General features: G+C 32.9%; 1 protein-coding gene across 2 annotated transcripts in view; it reads left to right on the top strand.

Annotated features, from left to right (window-relative positions):
• The window catches only part of Nprl2 (Nitrogen permease regulator-like 2), a 93,052-nt gene extending 66,661 nt beyond the window's left edge, over positions 1 to 26,391 (top strand). For both annotated transcript variants that reach the window (XM_085815367.1, XM_085815368.1), the window contains 5 exons: positions 1,490 to 1,587; positions 14,828 to 14,958; positions 15,034 to 15,151; positions 25,764 to 25,915; positions 26,285 to 26,391. In XM_085815367.1, coding sequence (XP_085671493.1) covers positions 1,490 to 1,587; positions 14,828 to 14,958; positions 15,034 to 15,151; positions 25,764 to 25,915; positions 26,285 to 26,352 — 567 coding nt within the window. In that variant the 3' untranslated portion in view covers positions 26,353 to 26,391. The remainder of the gene's footprint in view (positions 1 to 1,489; positions 1,588 to 14,827; positions 14,959 to 15,033; positions 15,152 to 25,763; positions 25,916 to 26,284) is intronic.
• The last annotated feature ends 841 nt before the right edge of the window (positions 26,392 to 27,232 follow it).

Genomic DNA, 27,232 nt, shown 5'->3' on the forward strand with positions numbered 1-27,232 from the left:
TAAATGGCGAGTTCAAGGGTTTGCTCAAGAATGAGTTTATTGAGTGGGTTTCTAATGAGCTTCAATTTCTAGACAAAAAACAATTTGTGGACTTGCGAATATCACGTCTAAAACCGATTCACGCTTCTTGGCTTGTGCGTGTTTTTAACGGTATTGAAGCCAAACATGAGATAAAAAGTATTCTAAGTGAATGAGCTGCCTTCTATTAATTTTATTGTTTTATATTTGAGAAATATTGTTGTATATTATTCAAAAAATAGTTATAAGAAAGAAAGTTGTCAAGAAAAAGCTTGTAACTGTGCAATAAATCATTAAATTTTGGGTAAGTGAAAAATTTCTGATTTTTTATTAATTATTTGAGACGGAAATAAAAAGTATTTCCCGAGGTTTAAATTTTCGCGATTATGACAGGCTTGTGAAAATTAAAGCCTCGCGAAAATAAGGGCCTTTACCATATTAATTTCATTTTATCATTTTGCATTGTTTCACTACAAATGTCGGTTCACTTTTCAAATTGTTGCCACCAAATATTATAGCCCTGTATTATATTTAAAGAAATTAAATAATGAGGAATCTGCATAAATGTATGTATGTTTCTCGCATTGTGATAAAACAACAGTACCTAGAGTCATTAAATTTTGAATAATGTAATTCTTCACCGAATATAAGCATCTGGAAGCTCTAACTTGGAATTTGCTTTATTATTGATTTCATATTTTGTAACACTTTAATGAATTTTTAATTAACAAACTGGATGATTTCAAAGTGAGCTATGACAACACTGTACGAAAAAAACATTTCTATCTCCAGCATGCAAGACTGTGTATCGAAAATTGTGCAGATATGCTCATTTAAAAATTATTTTGCAATATTGCTGTTGAGTTGAATTTTATGGTTTAAGTGCGAAGAACATGATATTTAATAAATAAAGGAGACGCACAAAATGTTAAAAAATCACTAGATTTCAGATTTTTATTTATTTATTTTTATTATTATTAAGGACAAAGCACACTAAGGTTATCTGCCTAAAGAGAGGGAGGGTTTCGTGAAGGACTTTCTAAGCATTGTATATGTGATTATTCTATAAAAATTATGAAAGACATTATCTGTCTTACATTTTGAATATTTTGTATGATAAAATGTCTTTTTTTTTTTTTTTTTTTTTTGTGTGTGTGTGTGTGTTAAAGTAGCTATAATAGTAAAATATTTTATTTTAAGGTTAAACAAAATTTTCAAGATTGATTAAGGAAAGAATGTTATAATATGTGATGCTTCTAACCTTATGCAAACTGATGTTGATTTTATGTTCTATAATTCTGCAATTTAATTAAATTATCAGTTAAAAATATAAATAAAAATATTTAAAGTGATTGTGTTAGGCATTTTAAAATTATACAAGTTAAGAAAGGAAAATTGTTATTTTACAATAAATATTCTCAATTTCCTTGATTTGTGTAATTATTATAAAACTTTTACTCTTGTGTTGCAGATACTGCCATATATCGATGGTTTCAGGCATGTTGCAAAAATTGCTATTGAGGCTGGGGTTGAAATACATCTTGTGAAAGCTTTCATCCAAAATATGGTGTAAGTTTAATGTTTGAGAAAACTATAAAATATGTTTTAAATTTCTGAAAATGTGTGCAATTTAATTAAAAAACTTAATTATTTCATCCTTTTGACGTATTTCCTCATTGCCTAAAGGAAATGTATGCTAACTCAGAGTCCAGGTATTATGTTTGACTTTTGCTTGATCAGTTATTTTTTTTAATTTAATTGCATGTAAAAATATAATAAGAAATGTATGTAAATGTACAAGCCTATAGTTGAGATACAATAACATGCTGAACAAGTATTAATTTAGAACTCAAACAATAAAAATTAGCATTCTATTTTCAAATTTTCACACGACTAGTTTCAATGGTTTTACTGAACCATCGTCCTCAGCTGCAAAAGCGCAAATAAGCGAGATAAGATATAGTGATTAGATAAGATAAGAAAGACTGGACAGGAGTTAAGCTACTGGCACCATCTGTTGATGAAACAAGAACTGAAACACAATTTCCTTAAAGGCTGAAGGCAAAGATAGATTGGAATTAGGGTTGTTAACTAGAACAGAGATTTTTTTGAATGTGAAATGCCTCTAGAAAATCTAATTCACCAATGAAAGATGTTTTTTTAATAAGTTTGGCTGCAGAAAAATTGAAAGTGTGATTTTCAAACCTCTGGGCAACAGAGGATTTCTGTGTTTCCTTTTTTGCTAACATATGCCTCATGTTCCTTAACGTGAAATTTTAAGGCTCTCTTGGTGTGACCTATGTAAATCTTCCTTAATCATCTCTTCACTCAGTATTAGCCTCCGACTGACTAATGTCACATGGAACACTGCCATAAGAATTCTTTTAAAATTACGTATTTTCATGACTAGACTTAACTTCTTGTTACATTTACGATTTTTCATCGTTCAAAACCTGCTCCAACAGTTAAGATTAGACTTCGACTCCCCGCAACAGTTTTTTCGCCTCTTTCTCCCTTCTTCGGTCATTGACCCTTTTCCCCGTCACTCGACCATTGCCAAGGCTCTTAGCTCTACGCTTGGATACAGTACCTTAACTTACCCGAGGACCGGTTCTCCTTCAACTGCACCTCACTCCATCAGCTGATCTGTTTCCATAGCAGAAATCCACGCTGTTCGCATCCCGGTTGCTCTCTCTTTGTATCTGAGTTACCTGAAGTTGATTCTCAACGGGGGGCTAAATGCCTTTGCTTTGTGGTAAACTCTCGTACTCTCCTCCTGTTTCCTAACAATAAGAGCCCTCAGCGACTTTTTGACTTTAGCATAACTGCTCTTTCCTTTAACTTTAGCGATTGCTTATCTCTTATTTATTTCGATTTTATGAATGATGATGTGGAGGTAATTGCAATTAATTGCAAAGGTACTCCGTAATCCAAACACCTTGGTCCTTGGTCCCAATGTAAATTAAACCACACTGGCACTGGCAAAGAATCTTGTAAATAACTCAGGAATTCATATCCGGATTTGGTGTCCTTGAGTATGGAACTCAGAATTTTATTGATGATAGAATAAATGACCCAAAATTTAAATTTCTGTAAAATATGTGCAATTTTATAGCTAATTGATGGAAAGAAGAAAACAGACAGAATTCTTATAATCTCCTAAAACAAGAGTGTGCCTTCGGTGTGTTGAGATGGGAATTTTTTAACTGCTTGATTAATAATGTTGAGTGAAAAGCCCCTGTCAATAGCTACTGCTTTTAAATAATTTAATTCTTCATCAAGAGACACTTTGAAAGAGCAAACTTAAAAGGCACGGAAGACATAGGAATAAAATAAAGTTATCCTTTGTGTAACCAGATGACATGATTTGAAGTGTGGTGGAAGACAAACCGATGAAGTTTTACGGTAAACCATAGTCCTGAGGTTGGATGTGTTATGTGTGACCAGAATGTCGAGGAATGGAAGAGAATTGTATGTCTCAAGTTCAGAAGTGAACTGTATAGCAGGACTTGCTATACTTATCATCCTATAATTATCATTGTTTGCTTTTCAGTAAGAAGTGCTAAATGTAGTTTCTAAATCAGAAGTGGGGAACCTTTTTATCATCACATGTAGTGAATAACTAGGCAGTGATAAAGGAGGCCGCATAAGTTGATATACCTATAAATGCGACTTTGGTGAAATATTATAGTTTTTGTATAGTTTTATCACTTTATTTCATTGCACAGAAATAATACAAAAAACATTAAGCCCTTTAATAATAAAAAAAAATTGCTATGTAAAATATTTTTGTATTTATATTAGGCTATAAGACTAATAACTTGTTATAGTGTTAATCTTTAATAATTTCTTAATAAACAACTGCATGTATTTAAATACTGTTTCAAATAAAAGTAATAACGTAGAAGAACATTTCCTTTCAATAAATGTATTCCATTATAAAGAAAAAAATAGAAAAGTAATAATATTAAGTTATAAAAAATCAACATAGCAACAGTATGTAAAATAATGTTAAAATCCGATGGAAAATTTAATTTAGTGGGATATTTGTATTTGTCTCATGCCTAAAAGTAACCAAATAGTTAGATCAAGCTCTGTAACACACAGCTTTAATAGATCATCTAAATGAGCATCTGTAATTTGCATTCTTAAATAGTTTTAATTTTTGTCATGAGAGAAAATGTTGACTCACAGCAGTAAGTACTTCCAAAACAGGAAAGCAAATGCCGTGCATGCTCTCGTAGGTGGCATGGATATTTAACAATATTTTTCCTGATTTGTATAAGATCCCTTTTTGTATCAGAAAGAAATTTGAGGATACTATCTTCCCGCAACTCAAATAACTCCGTTTGTAGTCCTGTAGGAGCTTTGGATATATCTACTAAATATAGTTAAAATGCCAGTTTCATAGCAGAAGTGTGCTTGTCAAAAGATGAAAATCATTCAGTATATTCTTCTATTAATCCAAGACAATTTTTGCTCGTTCAACATTTTTACTAGCTCCTGGGAAGTGTTCTGCAGATATATCCGAGCAAAAGAGCAATGTTTTGAAAAATATTAATTTTTTTGAAACGTTTGGATCTTTTGCCACATTTCATATGTATGCTTTGTTTTACCTCGCAGGCAAATATTTAAATTGTTTTGTTTTGTCCTAATATCAGATATAAATGCAATGTTTCTTCAAAATGCTTCATCTGATAGATTGCATAGTTTTCCCTGTTCTTGATAAAAGTTTAAAATAGGTCATTGCAAAGTTAAAACTTCTATCAAAACCTATCCTGTTGATAGCCAGCAAACTTTGCAGTACTATGATAGATCAACACTTTATGTTTTCTAAATTTAGCATCTGCCAAATCCACGATGACGCATTGCATTTACGCGAATATAGTTGACAATCAAAGTAGTTCTTTCCAGAATGTCTTGCAAAATGCTTATTTTTGCGCTGAGATTTTGCTGATGCAAAATGCAGTGAAATGATATAAATTTTCAAGTTTTCTTTTTTTTTAATAAAGCAACGGATTCTTCTTTTTTACCTCTCATGGAAGGTGTGCCATTGGTGCAGACACTGACTAAATTACTGACATTTAATTGTGTATTTATCAACGTTTTCTGGATCTAACATACCTACTGCTTCAACAATACATTCTTTAATTATTTCTACGTTACTAAATGGTGTGCCTCTTTTCCAAGTATGTGCTATTCTGTAAGTAATAGCAACTGCAATATTATTTTTCTTTACAAAAGTGTTAAAAGACACCTGTTAATGATGCTTTACATTTTTCAATTTTTGAACTGCAGCTTGTCGAGATTCACCTTCTAAATTGAAATGTTTATATTCTTTATAAGTCAAATAGTGTTCATTTGCGTTTTCTTTTTTTAAAGTAGCCAAAACTGTATTGCACAATAAACACACCATTTCATCTTTCACAAAAATAAAGAAATAATTTAATTCCCACTCTACATTAAATACTCTGTTTTCTTTATGTAATTTTTTCTTTTACAATTTAACATGTTGGAGAAAAAATGAATATCAAATAGTATCTTTAAGAAAGCATATACTTACTAAAAAAACAATAAAACTGTGTATTATTATAACCTCAGACTAAATAAAACAATAACTAGATTTTTACAATTGCCGATAGAAATACAAGACAAGACTATTTAGACACATGCACAGATAACTACAAATTACCAACTGTAACAAATTACATACAGGCATATTCTGAGGTGTGCAGGGCAGAGGGAGAAAAGTAGTTACACTGTCTCTCAGAACAACCACTGTCACACTGTCTTCTGGGTGGCTTTGCTATAACAACAGGGTCAGTGTATTTCAAGTAGGGGTTAGCTACGGCCAAAAATAAAAACAAAACAGGAGTATTTCTATTGTTGTACTTTAGAAAACTGACAAATGTGCCAGATTGGCAATAATTTCAGAGTATGAAAGACTGCTAGAACTGCAACATGAAAGCATTTTAATTCATGTTATGCTCAATGGATGGCAGCACATTATTTAATTTTATTAATTTTCAAATTGTTGTAATCTACATAATTAAATATTATATAAATATTACAAAAGCTAAAGGCCACACAAGAAACTTAAGGTTGCATGTTCCCCATCTCTGTTCTAAATCCTTAATGTATGATATTGCCTCACATTGTTTATGGATGCAACATTTATATTTAAATAGCTGTGTGCTTTTTATTGCAATTATTCTTCTTGCATTGTCTTTTCTTTTATTACTTCATTTATTTTTCATAACTTCATAATAAATCCTTCTTGCTTGAAAACCAGGTAAATAATGCCACTAAAAATTCAATTTTGGTCATAGTTTCAGTTCCAAACAAGAAGAGTGGTATACTCTTCTTTCTATACAAGTATAAGTTTTCTGATTTTCCCAAGCATAATTTAAATGCAAGCCATTTTTACTTAAGCATGGCTTTATGAAAGCATTCCCCATGCTTAATGATTTAACATAGCTAGTAATCTCACCTACCCTTTAGTGTAGACATAAATTACATTTGCTTTCTGTATATTTCAGAAAATCTGTTTGAAATCCTGCTGATAGTTGTGAAGTATGAGAAAAAATGCAGAAGAAAACAAACTCTTATTAGTTTCCTTAAAGGGGGGGGCATGATTAATTGTTTAAAAGACTTTTTCGAGATATGGAAATTTCAAGATATTGTGTTTGCATTCCATGGTTCTTGAAGCTTTGAACTAAATTCAGCTTTAGATTGAATGTAAATTTCAAAGAGAGAAATTTGTATTAATTTCTTTTAGAATTTCCTATAATGAAAAATTATCCGTATTTGTTTATTCATCTACCTGCATATGCTGTGCAGGTTTCATGCAATATGTGGCTGTCTGTTTCTTCATAAACACTCTAAATAAAATCTCGGACTTTAGAGTAAAATCATATAAAGCTGTACTGGGAAATAGTTGGAGGAAATTGAAAGCACAATAGCAGTATAAGTGAAAAAGACAGTTTTACGTTGTTCTATTCAAAAACTCTTTTTTTTTTTTTTTTTTTTTTTTTTTTTTTTTTTCAAAGAGAATTGTTTATGTTATGAAAGGAGTATCAAGTGTGAATGGGGTTGGTCTAACTGGTGTTGCCTATTTGCATAAAGGTACCAGGTTTTCAAGTTGGCCACTGTTCACCAGAACACAGTATGACCCTGACATAGAGTCACAGAGTTTTCCGATGCCTTTCTGAAATTCAGATTATATCATGAAGAAAGCAACCTTTATCAAGCTGGCTGCTGGGACATTTATATAAAAGTCTTGGAAAACATTCACTAATTTGCATAAAGGTGCCTTCATCATTATAACATTTTATGAGATCATCTGAATGGCAAGACAGAAAAATTTCTTGCTTTAATGCAATAGCTTAAAAATTTATATCCTAAAATTATGAATCTGTGGCAAGCTAATGACAATAAGTTTAATATGGTTAATATTAAACTTAGTTAGGGGTACCATGGGTATTGGCACCTCAGGAAATTTTCCAAATTCCTGATAGTCCTATCTACTAATAGGGAGCATATTGTGTTGAAGGGGTTGAACCCATCCTTTTCTTGGAATCATCTAGACCTTTGTTATTTTTGCTTGCATATAATTTTTAGGCCTGTCTTTATTGTTTTTGCTTGCTAATAAATTAATTTATATCAGTGTTATGATGACCCTGCTGGATGTTCCTCATCTGAGATATTATTTGATTGCTTTGTTTTGAATACTATATAATTTTTTTAAAGGCATTTTTTTCACTACAAGTTAAATTATTAGATTTATATGTTTGTATGAAATTATCAGATTTATGTTGCACATTCAGAAAGTAGTATGTATTTGGTTATAAAAAAGAACAGAAGAAATTGTGTGAACTTAACATCTTAATTCTTAAAGTACACTGCTAAAAAAAACCTGGGACAGTTCTATATCTCCCGTTCTACTGGGCCGATTCATGAAATTCAAATTGCATTCTTTATGTCTCGAAAGCGCGACTTAGGATATATATTAGATTTATATATAACACTATTCTAACATAGGTATTTTGACACAAAATTGGACTTTTTCTGAAATAACATACTTTTTTTTTTTTTACATATTTTGATTCTACAACTCAAATTATGCCTAAATATTAAATTTTATAAAATTTGGTGCGAAATTTACGGAGAAATTCAACAATTTATGTTGCCGCTTTTTATTCAGTTTGCATCAAAATTAGTTCACTTGACGAACTTCTTAATATGTGGCAACCTATTTTCATTTTCATTTTTACATAGTGCATGAGAGGAAAAAAAGACCCAACCGTTCCTTCTTTAAATAATGTTCTTTATATTATATTTTTAATTATAATTGTTATTAATTTTAAGCAATTTTTTTCTTTTTTAAATTTTATTTTAATTGTTTAAGTTGCATGGTTTCCTTTGAATAACTGTTTTAAAAATTTCTATTTACTCATTTGAACTGCGTAGTTTAAATCAAAGGTGCAACGTTTATTTAGTTTTTTTCAAATAGTTTTCTTTATACTATATTTTTAGTCATAGTTACTATTTTAGGTAATTTAAAAATTTTTAGACTTTCATTTTAATTGTTAGTGTTGCATTGTCTCTACAGATAATTATATTAAAATTTTCTATTTACTCATTCGAACTGAGCATTTTAAATATATTTATTAATATAAATTTTCCAGAATTTGATTTTATTTATTTGAATTGCGTTTCTTTCGGAAGAATACTTTGTAACCCAGACTACGATGCGTTTGAAAACTGCATATATTAAAAGAGAAAATACAGTAATGCACAGTTAACACGCCTTTCAATGTTCCATTCAGAACAGGTATATATAAATAAGAGAGTTGTGTAACCGACATTTTAACTTAGGATGACTTTCATTCACTGCTTTAAACAGTTTTATCGTTGTGCCCATTGCTTTACACAGTTTTTATCCTACATTTGGTTTCTTAAAATGTTATTCATATTTTAGTCAAATATTTTATTTTTGAAATCTCTAGAATCAAATATCATAAGATTAAAAAGTTTTAAATAAAAAGAAAAATACAAATACTAAATTTTACGCAAAAAATTATTTTTCTTTTCTTTTTCTTCAGGCATTCTGCTTCATGCTTACTCTTTTTCTTTAGGCATTCTGCAAGTATATTAAAAAGCATCCAACTTTTTGAAATATCTTGGTATTTCTGACAATCATTTTAAATAAAGTTATCGCCTTCCATTTCATAAAGGCCCAACGGCCGAGCGGTAAAGTTTCTGAACAGTGGTAGTTCACTCAAGGGTTCGAATCCCGATAAACGGGCTGTTTGCATGGGTGTTTTCGTCAATTTTCTCATGTGTAACGTGTATCCCAGCTGGTTTCCCTTAGAAAGTTCTTCACGAAGGTATCCTTCCTTTTAGGCAGATAGCCCTGCTTTGCCGTAACTTAATAATCCAATTCAATCAATCCATTTCGTCAGTATTTGGTCAGAGCATTTATCAGTCTTTAGAGGCTAAGCAGTTTGAAGGTATGAGATGAAAGGAAAGACTGGTTTCATCAAGAGGATTTGGTTTATTTAATTATGACAAAGCTCTCTAGGGCTGTCTGCCGAATGGGAGGGATGCCTTCGTGGAGGACTTTCTTAGGAAAACTGGCTTGTATACACGTTACACATGGGGAAAACCATGAAAACGCCCATGCAGCCGGTCCGTTCGAACCTCGGACCGAACTACCAGTGTTCAGTGACTTTACCACTCGGCTGCTGTTTCATCAGGAGGAAAAAAAATACGTCTTTAGGTGACATCCACATACATCACTGGATAAACTCCTGAATCTTCAAATAATTCGACTGAGAAGTCATGGGATTCTTTGTTTATGATACGATATGATGTTGTATAACGTAATTTAAATTTATACAACCATATAGTCTAAAACCAGTAACTCTTCACTTTAATCTGCACTGATATCGTTTTTGTCTTTCCTGTATTTGCTGGTGTACACGTCCAAGTGTTTTCTCTTTGAACACCTAAATTCTTTAAAGTATCCTGAAAGTATATTCAAAAGCGTCCAACTTTTTTAAACATCTTGGTATGTCTGACAGCCAAATTTTCCTGCAAATTTTTGATTACTTTTCTCCCTAATTTTCTTCTTTCCTTCTACAGTTATTTTCAGTGCTCACACAAGAAAATTAAGATTTTTCGATTGCTAGACTTTCATAAATTTTGCATTCTTGTCAATTTTTTTAAAATACCAGTTATATGAATTGAGTTTCAGCTGAAGACAGCTTTTCATTTTCTAGTCATTTTAACTGTAAATTAAGTTTAAAGCAAAGTCCAAAGAATAAATATTTGAATTAAAAGATTTTTTGCTAACTGACAAAGAAATAAAACAGTCCAGCAGTGTTTATTCTTCACCACCGAGTGACCCGATTCTTATATCGGCTGAAATAATCTAAATCATATTAAAGATCATGTTTTTTTATACAATCTATAACGCAAGAGAAAATTTAGCTTCTTAAAACATTCTTTCTAAGAGGATTAATATAAAAATTTATATTTATGTATATATTTTTTAATCTGGGACTTGAACCAAACTGTCATACTTTTAAAGTTTAATTTACATGGTGGTTATAATTAAAGTTCCACTTTGAAATGGTCATAAAAGGAAAACTACCTGACCAAATGTTATCAAACTTGGGAATCGTGTAAAGGAGGTTATGGGAATTTATTTCCCGCAGGGGAAAAATCTCACCACCAGGGGGAAAATGGCGCTGTATGCAATATTGTTAAATGAAATAAGACACAAAAACATATGTTTGATATGTGTTTAATCGTTTCCAAAACGTGTTACAAAGCATGTTCAATGTGGCGTCCAGCATTTTCCGAAAGCAAGTTAAATCCTGTTACTGCATTCTCGACAGCAGCTCTTAGCATATCAGGAGGAATGTTACGGACATGTCAGTGTATCACATTTTTCATTTCTGCCAAATTGTTTAGATTATCACCATAAACAGTGCTTTTGAGATAACCCCATAGCCAAGAGTCACAGAGGTTGAGGTCTGGTGGGAAGAGGGGAAGTGTCACAAGAAGACAAATTTGAAGAACATGCAGGACGATTGAGTACACATACTTATTTTCGGAACACAAGCGGTTCTCCGATTGGTTATTGAATAAGGAAAAGATGCATTGTCATTTAATACAAAACATTTGGAATACGTTTTCTGACTGTATAACCTAAGATTAAAAGTCATCTGCTTAATTCACAGCCATTTACAAGTCAACTACTCGGGCAATCGCAGAATCGTTTTGATACCTGAGCTTGTAAGACAAAATTGCAAAAGAAATTGAATATTCATTTGCACTACGGCTTGCTAGTTTACTAAAGCCCATATCACACAGCGTTTGTTTCACTTGAATAACTGTTTCAGACAATGTTTTTCACTGGTTTACTATTGAAAGAAAGACGTGCGACTTTTTCCTTCCTTTCCAAAAAAAATTGCAAGTTGTTCATTTTCAACCAGTCAGCTATCATCTTCGAATGCTATCAGCTTGTTTGTAAAAGGGAACCAGTTTCCCCTGTGTTAACCCCAAAGTGGTCTATGGTGATTGGCTGTTGTCACAAAGCAGAAAAATTGTTCCAAACAGTTGTTCTTCCGAAACAAACCGCCGTGTGATAGCAGCCTAACGAGTTAACAAAACTTAATTTCTGCTTTTTGTGTCTAAGAATGCAACAATATTTTAAATATTTACAAATAAAATACTAAATTGGAGATTTAATCGGAGCCTCACTGGTTGCCTAGCATTTGGAGATTGTTAAATACTTATTGTTTGTTGTGAAGTCTAACCAAGGCTGCATGGTTGGTTTTCCTAGTTTTCTAGGTTCTCTTTACAAAGGTCCTCTATGAAAGCATCTTAACCAAATAGCTCCCATGCTCTTTCTGTGTTCAAATAACCAACTAACCTAGTTTAAGTGCGATTTTTAAGTGAAGTAACTAACAAACGCAAATACTCATTAAAAATCATGTAGCTTGCCAATCGGGATAACATGAAAGATACGGCGCCAATAATTGAATTCCTGTTATGGTACACTGTTTCTAAACTTAGACAGTCATTCCTTAATTAAATGTAATTAATTTGTAACTTCTACTAGAGCTGACGGTAAGATTTGCAAATAGAATAATAATAAAAGTGCAAATAAATAATATCGTGTGCGATATTGATTAATCAAAAATTAGAAATATTTGCATTCAGACAGAAAGTTTTTTAAAACATCTGCAATTACTTTATAAGAAGGATTTATTAATAACCGTAATAATTACTTATTATATTGCTGATGATTAGAATTCAGTTCTTGACAATTACATTCTAAATTAGAGTTTTTAAAAATATAATGAAAATACGCTACGCAGAAAAATACATTTTAGGATAAAAAAAATTAGTCAATTTTTTGTGTTTAAAAACTTCTTAAATTCATTTAATAAACATCATACCCTCGTTGTTAATTGAATCCAGAATGTTGGGTGTCGGTTATATAATTATTCTTACTTGTCCACAGAATCTACTGACTTATCGAGCCATTAAGTAGCTGCAGATCATTTCTACATAACCATTGAACTTCCATTAATTCGGTCTCTAGAGGGTTGTATGTTTATATCATAATTTGACTTTTATAAGAATGATTATTCTAAATCTTATGTTTCTATAAAAATATACTGTGCTTTTAAAATATGGATGATGGTATCAGCCGCTCTTTCAGCCACTTTATAAGCAACAGCTTGTTTAGAAATAAATTATGCAGTTATTGTCATAAAATATTTTTATAAAATTCAAATAAACATCAAACAAAAGTTCTCAGTTTTAGACAATTCGATTTAAACAAAGTAAAGTAGCAGACGATAAAATGCCGAAGATAAAAATTTACTCTTACAAATAAATTTTTTAAAAAAGGAAGAAAGCAAGAAACTTTTAAAAAAGTTAAAAATTTGAATAATATCGTCTATAATTCAAAAAAATAATAATTTTTCACATAGTATTAATAAATATTTATTACGCATCATTGAGGAAAAAAATTTTATATAATTAATTCTCTATAAAATTTTATTTGAAATTTAAGATTAAAAGTAGCTGTGGCAATTCACTGTAACAAAAATCCATAAACCACATTTGGCGTTATTATCGCTCAAAAAAAAAAAATGTCAAATTTCAAAGCACGAAAATATGTAAATTCGTGTATATCTTAGAAAATGTTGAATAAAAAAGTCTAATTTTTTGCAGGTATGCTTAGAAATACACCTACTTTAAGATGATGGTAAACATTTTACAGGTTATGATTCAAAATGTTTTTCGAAAAATTTAGAAATATTATTTAAAAATAGAAATTTAAAAAATAAAGCACAAAAAATGGGTAAATTTTATTTGGAATGAACCTAAATTTTGAAATGTGAAAGAAAAATAAAAAAAGTTTAATATAAAAGGAGATATTAATAAATATTTGCCAAATTTAATTGACATTGAGGAGCTAATATTTTAAAAATTACTTGTACGATTTTTGCAAAACTTGGCATTCTGGCATAATTTGAGTCATAGAATCGAAATACGGGAAAAAATTGGTATGTTATTTCAGAAAAAGTCCGATTTTGTGTCAAAATACCTATGTTAGAATAGTGCTATATATAAATCTAATATATATCCTAAGGTGCGCTTTCGAGACATGAAAAACGCAATTTGAATTTTGTCAATCGGCCCAATAGAACGGGAAATATGGAACTGTGCCCCCACTTTTTTTTTTTTTTTTTTTTTTTTTTTTTTTTTTTTTTTGAGCAGTGTACATTTATTTTACATTTTTGATGTCAAACCATTGATAAATATATACTATGCCCATAAAAGCATTAATGAGAGGAAGTTAATGTGAGTATAAATGCGGCTTTGAATTTTTTTTCTGAAGGTTGTGATGTAAATGAGTTGTGTATGAGCTTGCCTTGTGGTAGAATTGTGCTTATAGTTGTGTCTAATGACTTGTAATGACTGTGTATGCATTTATGTGAGCAGGTAAAATGAATTGGAAATTAAAAAATCCTATCAAATACAAAGGGAGAGTAATCCTTTGATTTCTGCACACCAGAAACTTATAGTCTATATGACTATAAGTTCACTATCACATCATGAACTTTTACAGTTCTGAAATGATGGACAAATCATTAAAGCTTTCATATGCTTGAGGATGAAAAGGCCTATATCTATGCTAAAGGATCTCTCAGTTGGAATTCCTTTATCACAGGTATCTGGATTAATCATATATGGTGCCCATCATCTCAGGTACCCAAGCATTTATACTTAGTGGATACATGCATACTTACTGAGGAACATAAAACCAACTGCTGCATTCATATTTTTAGTAGGATATATAAATGAAGGTGATGACTTTCCATTCTCATTGTGGCCAAAACAAAGCCTGGTTAGTCTACTCTACATCTAAGCACAAATACAGTTCATGGCATTTAATTGTCCATAATCTGCCATTAAAATGGAGAAAGTAAAGCAAACTCTGTTCTGTTTTCTGAAGTTGATAACTGTTGTGTTCTAAGACAGATATGGTCTACTTTTTATTGTAATATGTCACATAATTATTATGTGAATGTTTTCTAGAAACTGTGCTGTCTATAAAGTGTACTGTGATTTTTAAATAATGCTGTTTATGTGATGAGATTTTGATATAATTTTTGTTAGCATTACTTGCCTTTAACATAATGGTGATAATTAATATAATATTTTATAATAAGTGGCTTAAAATAAATATTTTTTTAGACTATCAATCCTACTATTGCAGGTATTATGGAGTGGTCACATTGATTCCCATATTTATGTATTCTAACATATATACTCCTACACCTAAATTAAATGAATTAGCTGAAAGCTGCAGACTTCAGGATGAATGCATGAATTATGTTGCTAGACAAGGTATTACTAAGCGTTGTTTCCCTTTTTATTATTTTTTTTAAAAAGTGAAAATATTAACTGCAGTAACAATTCCAGGTTGCCATAGGCCTTCCTTTAGGTCAATTTTTACTTTATACTGCCAGTTAACACCTGAAACTAGTGTGAAGACCCTTTGTCTGCGTAATAATCCAAGAGCAAGCGGTATTGATGAAAGGTAAATTTATTATCTTTTTATTTTATGCTTTTCTTAACCCAAAACATAATTGGGTTTCTGTTTAATTATATGTAATATTATTGCCATATCTTTATTTTATCAGAAAAGTTAGAGAGTATCATTATAAATGAATTCATTTCTCAATTTTCTTCTCCCTTTCTGTTTATCTCTATTATTAAGCAATGAAGAGCATGTGTGTTTTTATGTTCCATGTACTGTGGAAAAATTAAGCACTTGTAGCCACTAAATTTTGAACATGCGTAGTTCTCCACCACTTAAAAGCCTGAATTTTGAATTTCCAGTTTTTTTTTTTTTTAATTTATTTTATGTTTGGTATGATTTTAATGAAATTTTGCTCAACAAACTCAGTGATGACTAATTTTAAAGCAGTGTGTGGCTACTTAGAAAAACTTAAGATATTTATATTTCAAATATAACAAGGAAATCCAGCGTTTAAAAAATAATGCATTGGCATTTGGCAAAATGCAAGATATTTATTTCTCCAATCTAAAAACTTGATGATTTAAGAACGTATTCCCACTGCCCACAGTAAAATATTTTAATGCAGTTCTGTACCTCTGTTCTTATTAACTACCAGTTGAACTCAATGAAATCATTATATGTTTTTCTTTTTTATAATAAGTATTTTAGGTGGCTAACCATGCAAATGGCTAGTTAGTATAATAGATTGCTAAGTAGGGCCTGTTTGCTGGTTGTTCAAAACTTTATGAAGTATTTCATCACCAGAATAGTCTTAATTTTTTTTTTTTTTTTTTTCCTTTATGATTATGTGGAGGGAGAGTGAGAAGCAGCTCAAAAATACATATAGATCAAATGCATCCTCTAAAACTATCTAACTATTATTATCTAAAGGTACGTAATGCATCATCTAAACACGAACTCCTATGAAAGTGAAGTACCTTTGATTGAGCTGTTTTTTTCACAGTCGCCTTCTCTACCAATTCAAATTTTCAATTTTCTCTCGTCCTATCTCTTATTTGGTATGTACACTCTAAAAGGACACCTTCCTCGAAAAGCTTATAACTGTTCATCAATAGTAACACAGCATCCTGGTTTATAAAAAATCCATACAACTCTTCATGAATTCATCCCAAATCTCCGATTGGTGCAAATTTTATCTTTTTCTTTTATCTCTCTTCTAGTTTCCTTGAAGTCAAAACGTAGACATTTCAGCAAAAAATGGATTCTGGCTTCACTCCTTCCAGCTTTGTACTGTTGACTGCATAATGTTGTATCAAATAACTCATTTGATGTTAAATGATTGTTTTCTGTAGCCACTGACAGAATAAGTATTAATCCCATTAAAGCTTTAATTTCATCTAAACAGGTTTCCAATATTGAAAATGTTGTTTCAGCATAACTCTCTCCTTTTCTTTTAATTGCAGTATTAATATGAGGGGAAAAAAGGATTGAATAATTCAAGAGGAGTATAAAGTTCTGTTTTTGAGTTCTTAGGTCTTTGAATAAATTGAATAATATTGCGAGATGCTGTCTTTGTGTTGCTTGATTTAGGAACAGATGACCACTTATTTTTACCAGTGAGCTGAATTTTACTGAGGTAAGTAGTAGATTTTTCACATGGCTCAAAATATTTTAGAATTTTTTCAACTGTTTTAGCTTCATCTTTCAACTTCATATTTTATTTTTCCTGGGTTTGACTTTTCAAGCATGGTACGCCTTTTGTTGCAGTAATAGCAGCTACTCTGTCCTGAGATCTCTCCTCTAACTTAGAATGTTTCGGTTGGAATGGATTACCATTCTTTGAAAACAACAGCTGTCAGCTTTGTTGCAAATGTTAAATAGCCTGGCCTTGCGATCGATGTTCTAGCTCATGCTGTAAGATAGAGAGAGATAAGTGCTCAATCTATAGTATACATCAGTTTAGCTTTTTTATATCTATGTCAAAATTACCAGCTTTGTATGGCATATATCCTATTGATTAGAAATAAGAAGCAGAATTATTTGAAATATTAGGATAAGTTTATGTTCATGATATCTTTCACAGGAGTTAGAATGCTAAGTCCAAACCACAATGAATAGCTCTAAACCATATGTTTCCATAATCAAACTTCACAAAACAATCAGCCCTCAGGGGCTCACTTTTGTGAGTACGGGTGTGGCAATCCCGAGGTACCCTAGCCCTTCAGGGGATCATCTTCTTGGTGAGACGGGTGTCACGATCCTGGAGCCCCAGTGATCTATCCTCTTTTCCGTCTCCTCTCCTCTTGGCTGGATCTTTTTCCCTTCCCTTCTCCCTTGTGGTTTCTCTCTACGGAGTTTGGGGCTTGTCACGAGAGGCTGGAACAGACCTTGTCTCTAGTTCTCGAGTGGCGAGAAAACTGCCCACGTGTTTGCCGTGCGTGGAGACCCGTGTCGCTGGAAAGGAGGGTCCTGGTAGTTGAGGGGCGAGGTACTGTCCCCAACACACTGCTTTGGCCTCTGCTTCAGCTAAACGGGAGGCACCTTAGTCGTCCTCACGGGTGTCAATCGGCTGGTCACTAATCCTTGTGTCAGTGGCTTGGGGTCAAGCTCTCGGGAGTACCTGCTTTCGGGAAAGCCGACTGTGGGGCTTCAGTTTGCGTATAGGTCCGGCTAGCCCTAACACAGGAATCTGTGTTCCCTTGTTGGGCTCCGTGGTGGGCGGGGCCGTCGGACCCGAATCTTTTCTTATTTCAATATGGCTAATTCTCAAATTTTTCTCATCAAAGACTTCGAAGTCACTCCAGTCTCTCAACCTAGTTCTGAAACGTCCACTACTAAACCAGTCACTCAACCTAGCTCTGAACCACCTACTAATAAACCAATCATTCAACCTAGTTCTGAAAAGTCTACTACTAAACCAGTCACTCAATCTAGTTCTGAAAATTCTGCAAAAAAATTACGGACAGATGCAAATAAAAAAAATCATAACAATAGTCCCCGTTTCCTAGTCATCTCTAGTCCTTCTGGCGAAATGCATAAGATGTCTCCTTTCGTGATTAACAAATACATCCAGTCTTGTATTGGTGAGCCGAGAAATATAAAGCGTCTCCGCTCCGGAGACTTCCTTATTGATACAATCTCAGCCACCCAGTCTGCTTCTTTACTTCAAATAACTAAACTTGGGCAAGCGAATGTCAATGTAACAGCACATAAGACACTGAATTATTGTCGTGGCGTTATATCGGAATTCGACCTTCTGTATGTTCCTGAAGAAGAGATCGCTTCCGAGCTATCCGACCAAAATGTCTGCGGTGCTAGGCGGATCAAGATGCGTAAGGAAGGTAAGTTGATCGATACGAAACACGTGATCCTTACCTTCAACACGCCTGATCTGCCTAAGAATATTAAGGCCAGATATTTAAATTGTCCCGTAAGACCCTATATTCCCAACCCTATGCGATGCTTCCAATGCCAGCGTTTCGGCCATTCTAAGACGTCTTGTCGTGGCAGCCTCACATGCGCCCGATGCTCACAGATTGGCCACGATTCTGAAAATTGTACCGCTGCGCCTCTTTGTATAAATTGCAAGGGTGAGCACCCAGCATTTTCACGCCTCTGTCCAAAATGGAAATTGGAAAAAGAAGTGCAGACTGCAAAGGTTACGAGGAACATCTCATATGCCGAAGCCAGAAGATTAGTCCAAAGCACACAGCTACGACCAAATACATCTTACGCCAATGCTCTTAAAAAATCTCGCTCAGTTGCTACCCAAACATCAGTTAGTATGCAGACGCCACCAAACAAAACTCAACAGACTACAAACAACAAGAAGAAAGAAAACCCAACCCATACAGTACAAAATAAAGAAATAGTAATTCAAAGCAAACCCAAAACTACCACACGAAAAGAAACAAATAAAAATAGAAGTTCCAGCAATAGCTCTCTTGATGGAATGGTTTCTGAATCTGCGGATTCAGACGGTATGGAAGTAGAAGAGGGTCTGGAAGTTCCCAAGCATCTACTTCCACGAAAAACCAAACAAGAGCACAGAAAGAACAAAAACTATTCATAATGGCCACCCTCGTATCATGGAACTGTCGTGGTTTCCACCGAAATCTGCTCGACATCAAAGCTATAATCAATGTTCATCAACCTTTATGCTTCGCAATACAGGAAACAAATCTAAAACCGGAACAACAAGCAAAGCCTCGGAGGTTTTCTTTCGTCAGGAAAGACAACATTGCAGGTGAGCGTGCCAGTGGAGGTGTAGGTCTCCTCACCTCACTGGATTATACCTCAAATGTGCTTTCTTTGACGACATCCCTCCAAGTTGTCGCTACTCAAACAAATTTTGATTTTGTTGCTACAGTCGTTTCTCTGTATTTGCCTCCAAATGAGCATATTGATCAGCAAGATTTAAATGGTCTTTTAGAGCAGCTGCCTGAGCCTTTCATCATAATAGGAGATTTTAACGGCCATAGTCCGCTCTGGGGTAGTAAGGATACTAATTGCCGAGGAAGACAAATTGAGCAGATGATCGAAGATCATAGCCTTTGTCTCCTCAATAATGGGCAAGATACTTACTTCCATGAGCCTTCAAAAACATTCCATGCTCTCGACCTTGCCATCTGTTCACCATCTCTGTTGCCTTTTTGCACTTTTAATGTGGGTAAAGATCTTTACAACAGTGATCATTATCCCATTCTTGTGTCTCTTGCACGAAGAGGAGCAAACCCCATATCGAGATCCCCTCGATTCATACTGGACAGGGTAGACTGGGAACTCTTCTCTTCCATTGCAGAGCTCACAGATGAAATGGTAGAAGATGCGCATATCGATGACGCTGTTGAAGCTGTTACTAATACTATTATTCAGGCAGCTATGCTCTCCATTCCTAGAACATCAGGAAAACTACTAAAATATTCAAAACCATGGTGGAATCGCGACTGTCATGAAGCACTGAAAAAACAGAAAAAAGCATGGGGTATTTTTCTTAGATATCCTACTCTGCGAAACCTCATAGCCTTTAAAAGAGCCAAAGCAAATGCACGAAAAGTAAGAAGGCAGAGCCAGAGGGATTCCTGGATTTCATATGTGTCGTCAATAACATCCTCCACGCCTAGCAAGCGGGTTTGGGAAAGAGTTCGAAAAGCATGCGGCATATATAAAGACCACTCACTTTCCTTTTTGGAAAAAGATGGCCGAGTGATTAGCTCCATAGAAGAAATTGCGAATACTATCGGTGAGACATTTGCTTCCGTTTCTTCCAGCAGAAACTATACACCTGCATTTCTTTCTATGAAGCAGCACTCTGAAATAAATCCCATCGCATTCAACTCTTCCAAATCTGAGCCTTACAATAGAGACTTTACTATGCTTGAATTAAGGAGTGCTTTATTGCAGACACATAGGTCTTCTCCGGGTCTTGATGGAGTGAATTATGAAATGCTAAAGCATCTGTCCTGTAAGTCACTGAATGCCCTTCTCACTCTTTACAATAGGGTGTGGAAGGAGCATGCCTTTCCCAGTGCATGGAGGAGAGTTATTGTCATTCCTATTCCTAAGCCAGGGAAAGATCCAAGGAATCCCTCCAACTATCGGCCAATTGCCCTTACGAGTTGCCTCTGCAAACTGTTTGAAAAGATGGTAAACAGCCGCCTAGTCTACTTCTTGGAAAAGAATGATATTATATCGCCTTATCAGAGTGGTTTTCGAAAGGGAAGAACAACTGTAGATAACATGCTCCTCTTAGAGACATCTATTCGAAAAGCATTTGTAAGAAGAAGCCACCTTGTCTCGATATTCTTCGACATTGAAAAAGCTTATGATAAGGCATGGAGATACGGTATACTCCGGGATCTTCACGAGAGTGGCTTGCGCGGCAACCTACCAATTTTCATTCAAAATTTCTTGAACACTAGAACTTTTCAAGTAAGAATTGGCTCTGTTTTTTCGGATGTTTTTAAACAGGAAGAGGGTGTGCCTCAAGGCTGTGTGCTCAGTGTAACCCTGTTTAGTTTAAAAATAAATTCTGTACTAAAAGAACTTCCTCCCACCATCTTGGGATCTCTATATGTTGATGATCTGCAGATTAGCTGTCGAGGAGCAGACATGAGATATGTAGAGAGGCAACTGCAGATGGCTCTGAATAAGATCCAAGAATGGTCACACAAACAGGGATTTACATTTTCGAAACAGAAAACTGTGTGCGTGCACTTTTGTAGGAAGCGAGGTCTCCATCCTGAACCTGAGTTATATTTGAATGGTACAATTATTCCAGTTGCGCCTGAAGTAAAATTTTTAGGAGTGACTTTCGACCGAAAATTGACTTTCCTTTCTCATGTTTTAAACCTGAGAAAGAAGTGTCTAAAAACACTAAATATTTTAAAAGTGTTGGCGAACACCTCCTGGGGTGCAGAGCGTTGCTCCATGCTTCGCATTTACAGAGCGCTCGTCCGCTCTAAACTGGACTATGGCTCAGTTGTGTATGGATCCGCTCGGTCATCTGTTTTGTTAAAACTGGATCCTGTTCACCATCAAGGTCTGCGGATTTGTTCAGGAGCATTCAGGACTTCTCCTGTGCAGAGCCTATATGTTGACTGTAACGAACCATCACTTTATCTGAGGCGTGAGCAATTGTCCCTTTTACAATATTTTAATATCTTATCCCAACCTGAACATCCCAATAAGCTGTGCTTACTTGATAATGAGTGTAACACTTTATTTGAAACACGTCCATCCTGCGTTCCTACCTTTCCTTTAAGACTTCGCCCTATCATTGAGGAACTTTCCCTCTCTGATATGTGCCCCCAAGCAGTACAGAACTTTGAAATCCCACCTTGGGAAAATTCACGGATTCAGCTTCTTGATGTTTTCAAACATCACGTGAAGGCAAGCACTAACGAGATCGTTTATAGACAACTCTTTGCTGAGCACAGGCACAAATATAGCAGTTATTATCCGATATACACAGATGGATCAAAGACAAATGATCATGTTGGGATGGCTTTTGTATTTGAAAATTACATAGAGGGCAGATGCCTGCACCATGCTTTCTCAGTCCTAACATCTGAACTGACTGCTATATATTATGGTCTTTTGTATATCTCAAAGCTCTGCCACAAAAAGTTCATAGTTTACACAGACTCGTATAGTGCTCTTAAATCCTTGGAAGCTTTTCCCAACATGCAGAATCCTGTGGTAGTGGATGTTCTCAAAATTCATATAAATTTAACGATTCGAGGTTATGAAGTCCTGTACTGCTGGGTTCCTGGACATGTTGGAATAAAAGGAAATGAGCTTGCAGATATCGCAGCCAAATCTGCTGTTGAACTGTCCAGTCGCCTTATCCCTTTTAGAGATATCTGCAATGTCATCAAGGGAAAGGTCCGAAAAAAATGGCAGCAATTTTGGGATGTTCAGCATCACAACAAGTTGAGAAACGTCAAGCCTAGAATTGAGCATTGGGATATTGTTGGAAATCGTAAGGAGGACGTTCTTTTGACTCGCCTCAGAATTGGTCACACTCGAGTCACACATAACTATCTTCTCAAAGCTGAAAATGAGCCTGTTTGTTTTAATTGTAATGTTTGTTTATCTGTTCGTCATATTTTAATTGAGTGTCCATGTTTTAATAGTCTTCGCCAGAAATATTTTAATAGCTGTGACTTACCTCTCGACCGTTTAATCGGAAGAGAGGTGAATTGTAATTTATTTTATTATTTAAAAGAGATTGGCTTTTATTACCAAATGTAATTTGTTTTGAAGACTGTGTCTTGAATTTTAATATGTGCTTTTTAACTTGTGTTTATATGACTTCATCCTCTGGATTTGATACATTTATCTACTTGTTTTTATTGATTGAATTTTAATGTCATCAATTGTAATCATCCCATCTTGTGTTTGGCGCGTCATAACCATCTCTGGTTTTTGCGCCATAATCACTCACTCACTCACTCACAAAACAATCATATGTTTCCATAATCAAACTTCACAAAGCAATCATATGTTTCCAAAATCAAGCTTCACAAAGTGTAATACATAGTATCTTTCTCCTGGTATTTTGCACACCTGCACTTGTCCATTGGATTGCCAGAAAATGTAGAGATTCATGACTTTGGTATTATTTAAAGTTTCAGTGCCATCTGTTGTGTTCTGTCCCCTGTTAATGATGCATTAGTTGTGTTAATGTTGATTTTTATGCAGCTGCTCAGGTATTAAAACCTGAAGTTTGTCTTTTCTTGAAATTAATCATTTACTAATATTACATTTGGAAACATCTTGGAATTCATTATGAATGTTTTCTGCCACTTCTTCAAATTTCTCTTTCACCATCCTCTCCAACGTTAGTCTGTAGTTCACAGGTAGTGTGTTCAACTAAATTATGGTTTCACAGATGTATCTCTTGCCAATTTCAGTATAACATTATTTATAATGGAATAGGAAATGTATAACATCATAGATTTTTTTCCACAGTGACAATACTCTATTATTTCACCTTTATTTAAGAGTCGTTCAGTTCGCATTTTCTTCTAATTCTGCATTTTTTAAATTATTTGTCTTTTTATGGCTTTGTGTTGTCAGTGAAATAATCCTATAATGAATGTAATTAAAATCCTATAATTATTAAAATCCTGTAATTAAACTACTATAGTAATCCTTTAGTGAACTTCCCTGAAGTAATCCTATAATCTTTAAGAGAGGCTTCTGGTGGGTAATCTAGATACTTATGATCATTACATTTTTTACAGGCATGCATCATTTTATTGCATTTGTGAGTAATATGCCTTTATAGTGTAAATTTATTATGGGCAATTTTATTTTATTTTACTCCATTCTATTGTGTTTCACAGATTTTATGCTTTTTTACAAATCAAATGTTTTTGGTAATCCTGCATTAAGCTTATCAATAAGATACATTTGCTCACATATGTCTCTGCATTGTATTTTCATAATTTTTACTATATGTCAAACTTTTAATCATTATTTTACTTAATTTAGGCCAAATAGTTCTCATTATAAAAGCATCTAAATATTTAATGACTAACGTTGTATTCACTTCCTTAACCTTCAAAAGACTATGATTTAATTTGGTATAATGTTAAAATTACTATTCTTGTGAACGTTTTTAGGATATTGCATATATTTCTGTAAATTTCAGACATTCATTTCATGGTTATTGTTTCTTGAAATACTTCAAACTTTTTCATACTATATTAAAATAAGGTATGTAGATAATCCTGCAAATTGCCTAAAGAGAAATGAAGTTTTGCACATGTCTTACTTTAATCAGAAGTTAGAAAAAATTTATCCTCTTGTAAAAGGCATGTTGAACTCTTAAGCCCCATCTAGAGAAGAGGAAATCTCCATCACAGATATGTAACCTAACAGAATTTTGTTTACACAGGAAGGTTTTGTATCTAAGTTGGTTTAAACTCCCAACCAAATCAGAACAGATAATAAAAAATTATTTTATTTTTGTGCAGTAGAAGATTTTCATGGATCTCGCAACAAACATAATAATTTGCAAAGTTTTCATTGTGTTTATTTTTCAGAAATTAATTTTTTACATATGTTGTAATAATATTTTTTACATAAGTTGTAATAATAGTAATAATAGTAACAATCAATTAAAGACATAATAGCAGAGAGAAGGTAACAATGATTAAAAACGCAAAATGCAAAAAATAAATAAAAATTGTAAATTAACAAAATAATAAATGGAAAAGGAAACCAATTGATTGTGAAATGTAGTGCATATGTGTAATAAACGAACTTAGATGTGTTGATGCTGTAGAAACATGGATAGTGTAGATACTGAAATACTGCATTTCATGAATGTTGATCCATTAGAAGGGCAACTTTGCAGTCGAGGCAGATTAAATATTCATCTTTATTTAAGTAAACATATTACAGCCACAAACAATTTGGCACTCTAATTTGTGCCTATTACAAAACATTTACATTTTGGATAGCTTTGTGGCAAAAAGAGAAGCAGCAGTTTATCTAGTCAAAAGTGGAGAAAGCAAATCTCTTATATTCAGGGTGAAATCGTAATTTGGGACGAGTTAGTTTTGGTTTTCAATGCATTCGATTGAATTGCTACTAATTTTATATATAATAATAAAACTATATATTACATGTTAAAATTTTAATAATTTTATATTAACAGAACTCTCTTAATTACAAATTTTTTCCTAGCGAAAAAAATCGGAAAATCGCTCAGTTGGTCTGCTGGTTCATGGAAAATTTAAGCAAATGCTCAAATTTAATACAGCAAATGCTTCAGATGATCAAGCTAGTTAAACCTAATGAAAAAATTCTGCAAAAACAGAATTGCATAATTTTTTTTTCTCCTGTTTGAAGGGGGAGCGGTTTTGCCCTAGAAATCGATTGGGATTTTACAGAATCTACGCCGAATACAAGGTTGTCAATTTGCCTGTTTTTTTTTCCACGTCAGGAAGTTTTTCTTGTGTCTTGAACATAATTCATCCATCAAAGTGAATTTCCTTGTAAGAAATACTGGAAACTCATATTATGTATTCCTTAACCCAAAGTATTCATATAAAAATTATTTGTACATGTAAACAGTAAAAGAACATCTCTATTAGTTTACTGACAAATAATATAAAAATAATATAAAAAAAGTATTTCTTTTGTTCAATTGTAGGAAACTTATACAGTTTGGACTTATGAAAGGCATTATTAGGCAACTTCAAAAATATCCAATACAACTTACATCAGATAATGTTACAAAACATCGATCTTTAGCCAAATATTTCACTGGTAATCATAGCTTTGAAGAAATATGTTGTAAAACAGGTATTTATGATTTTAAAATTAAATAAATATAGGTATTTTGATAACATATGAATGTTCTTATTCTAATGCTAAATTAAATAATTATATAAACTATTTGAACACCATATTTTCAAAGCTGTAAAATAGTTAATGGATATTTTTTTACTGAAGTATTTTTAATAAATAAGCCTGGGTAATAGTCTTGCATGCAGATATCTTTATTTTCCCAGTAAGTGGATGTATAATCATTATAATTAAAGAACAAATTAGTTTCATAACAAGTATATAGATAACAAGTTTAAACATAATTTCTTTCAATAGTAATTAATTTATATTGTCTAGTATGTATATAAATATGCAAAATATGATATAAAAGAATATTTTTTATAGGTATAAGTTATCAAGAACTAGATGAACGTGTGGAAAAAGATCCATCTGTATTTGTATGTTGGAAATAATATAATTTTTAAATAAATTATTACTGCTTTTAATGTTAAGAGTGAATTTTTTCATAATTTAATTTGTTTAATTAATTTTCTAGATAATTGATTTTATCTGATGATTCCAAAATGTTTACTAAAAATATTTATATTTAATAACTGTGTCCCCATTCTCTCAGTATAATACTGTGGTACTTGATTTAAAAAGCCTAATTATATTAACAGCAATCTATATGAAATGCAGAACTTTCATAAGTACTATCATCTTACAAAAACACCAAGCATCAAAAATGCTTCTATGCAAGCGTACCTCACATTTAATTTATTAAGACATTTCAGAGTTTTTTTTTAAATAACTTTCATGATTAATAATATAAAAAAAAGATGTTCATGTTCATTGACATTCAATGATTGGATTCAACTAAGATCCTATTATTCAACTGACAGATTTTGATTTAATTTATGATTTTACTCACTCTTTAAGAACTGTACTTAAAACTGAGGATATTATTGTCTGATGGCTAGAGCTTGTCTCTGAAACTATTATGTATATATTTAACACATCAACATGATAATATCTGTGCTTCTTGATACACAGCCCAACATGTTTGTACTTATAAATGCTCTTTAAGAGGTAAAAAGTATCCATACATTAAAATTTTCTTCGGTTCTTGTTCTACTTAAAAGTAGTATACAGAATATGAACTTTTCTGATATGTCCTTCAATATTACAAACTATAGCAAATCAAACTTATGTCTGTGTGTTCAGTCACTAATAATTTAAAAGATTGCCTTGCAGATAAAAATTTCCTCATTGTCTTTTCCCATATCATCAATTCTTTTTTATTTTGTACGATTTGATTGGGAACCAATCTCAATAAAATCCCTTCCTTTTTCT

This window comes from Stegodyphus dumicola, chromosome 4 (genome assembly GCF_044657685.1).
Source record: "Stegodyphus dumicola isolate Sdum_Otavi_A_Nest chromosome 4, ASM4465768v1".
In the NCBI taxonomy this organism is placed as follows: Eukaryota; Metazoa; Arthropoda; class Arachnida; order Araneae; family Eresidae; genus Stegodyphus; species Stegodyphus dumicola.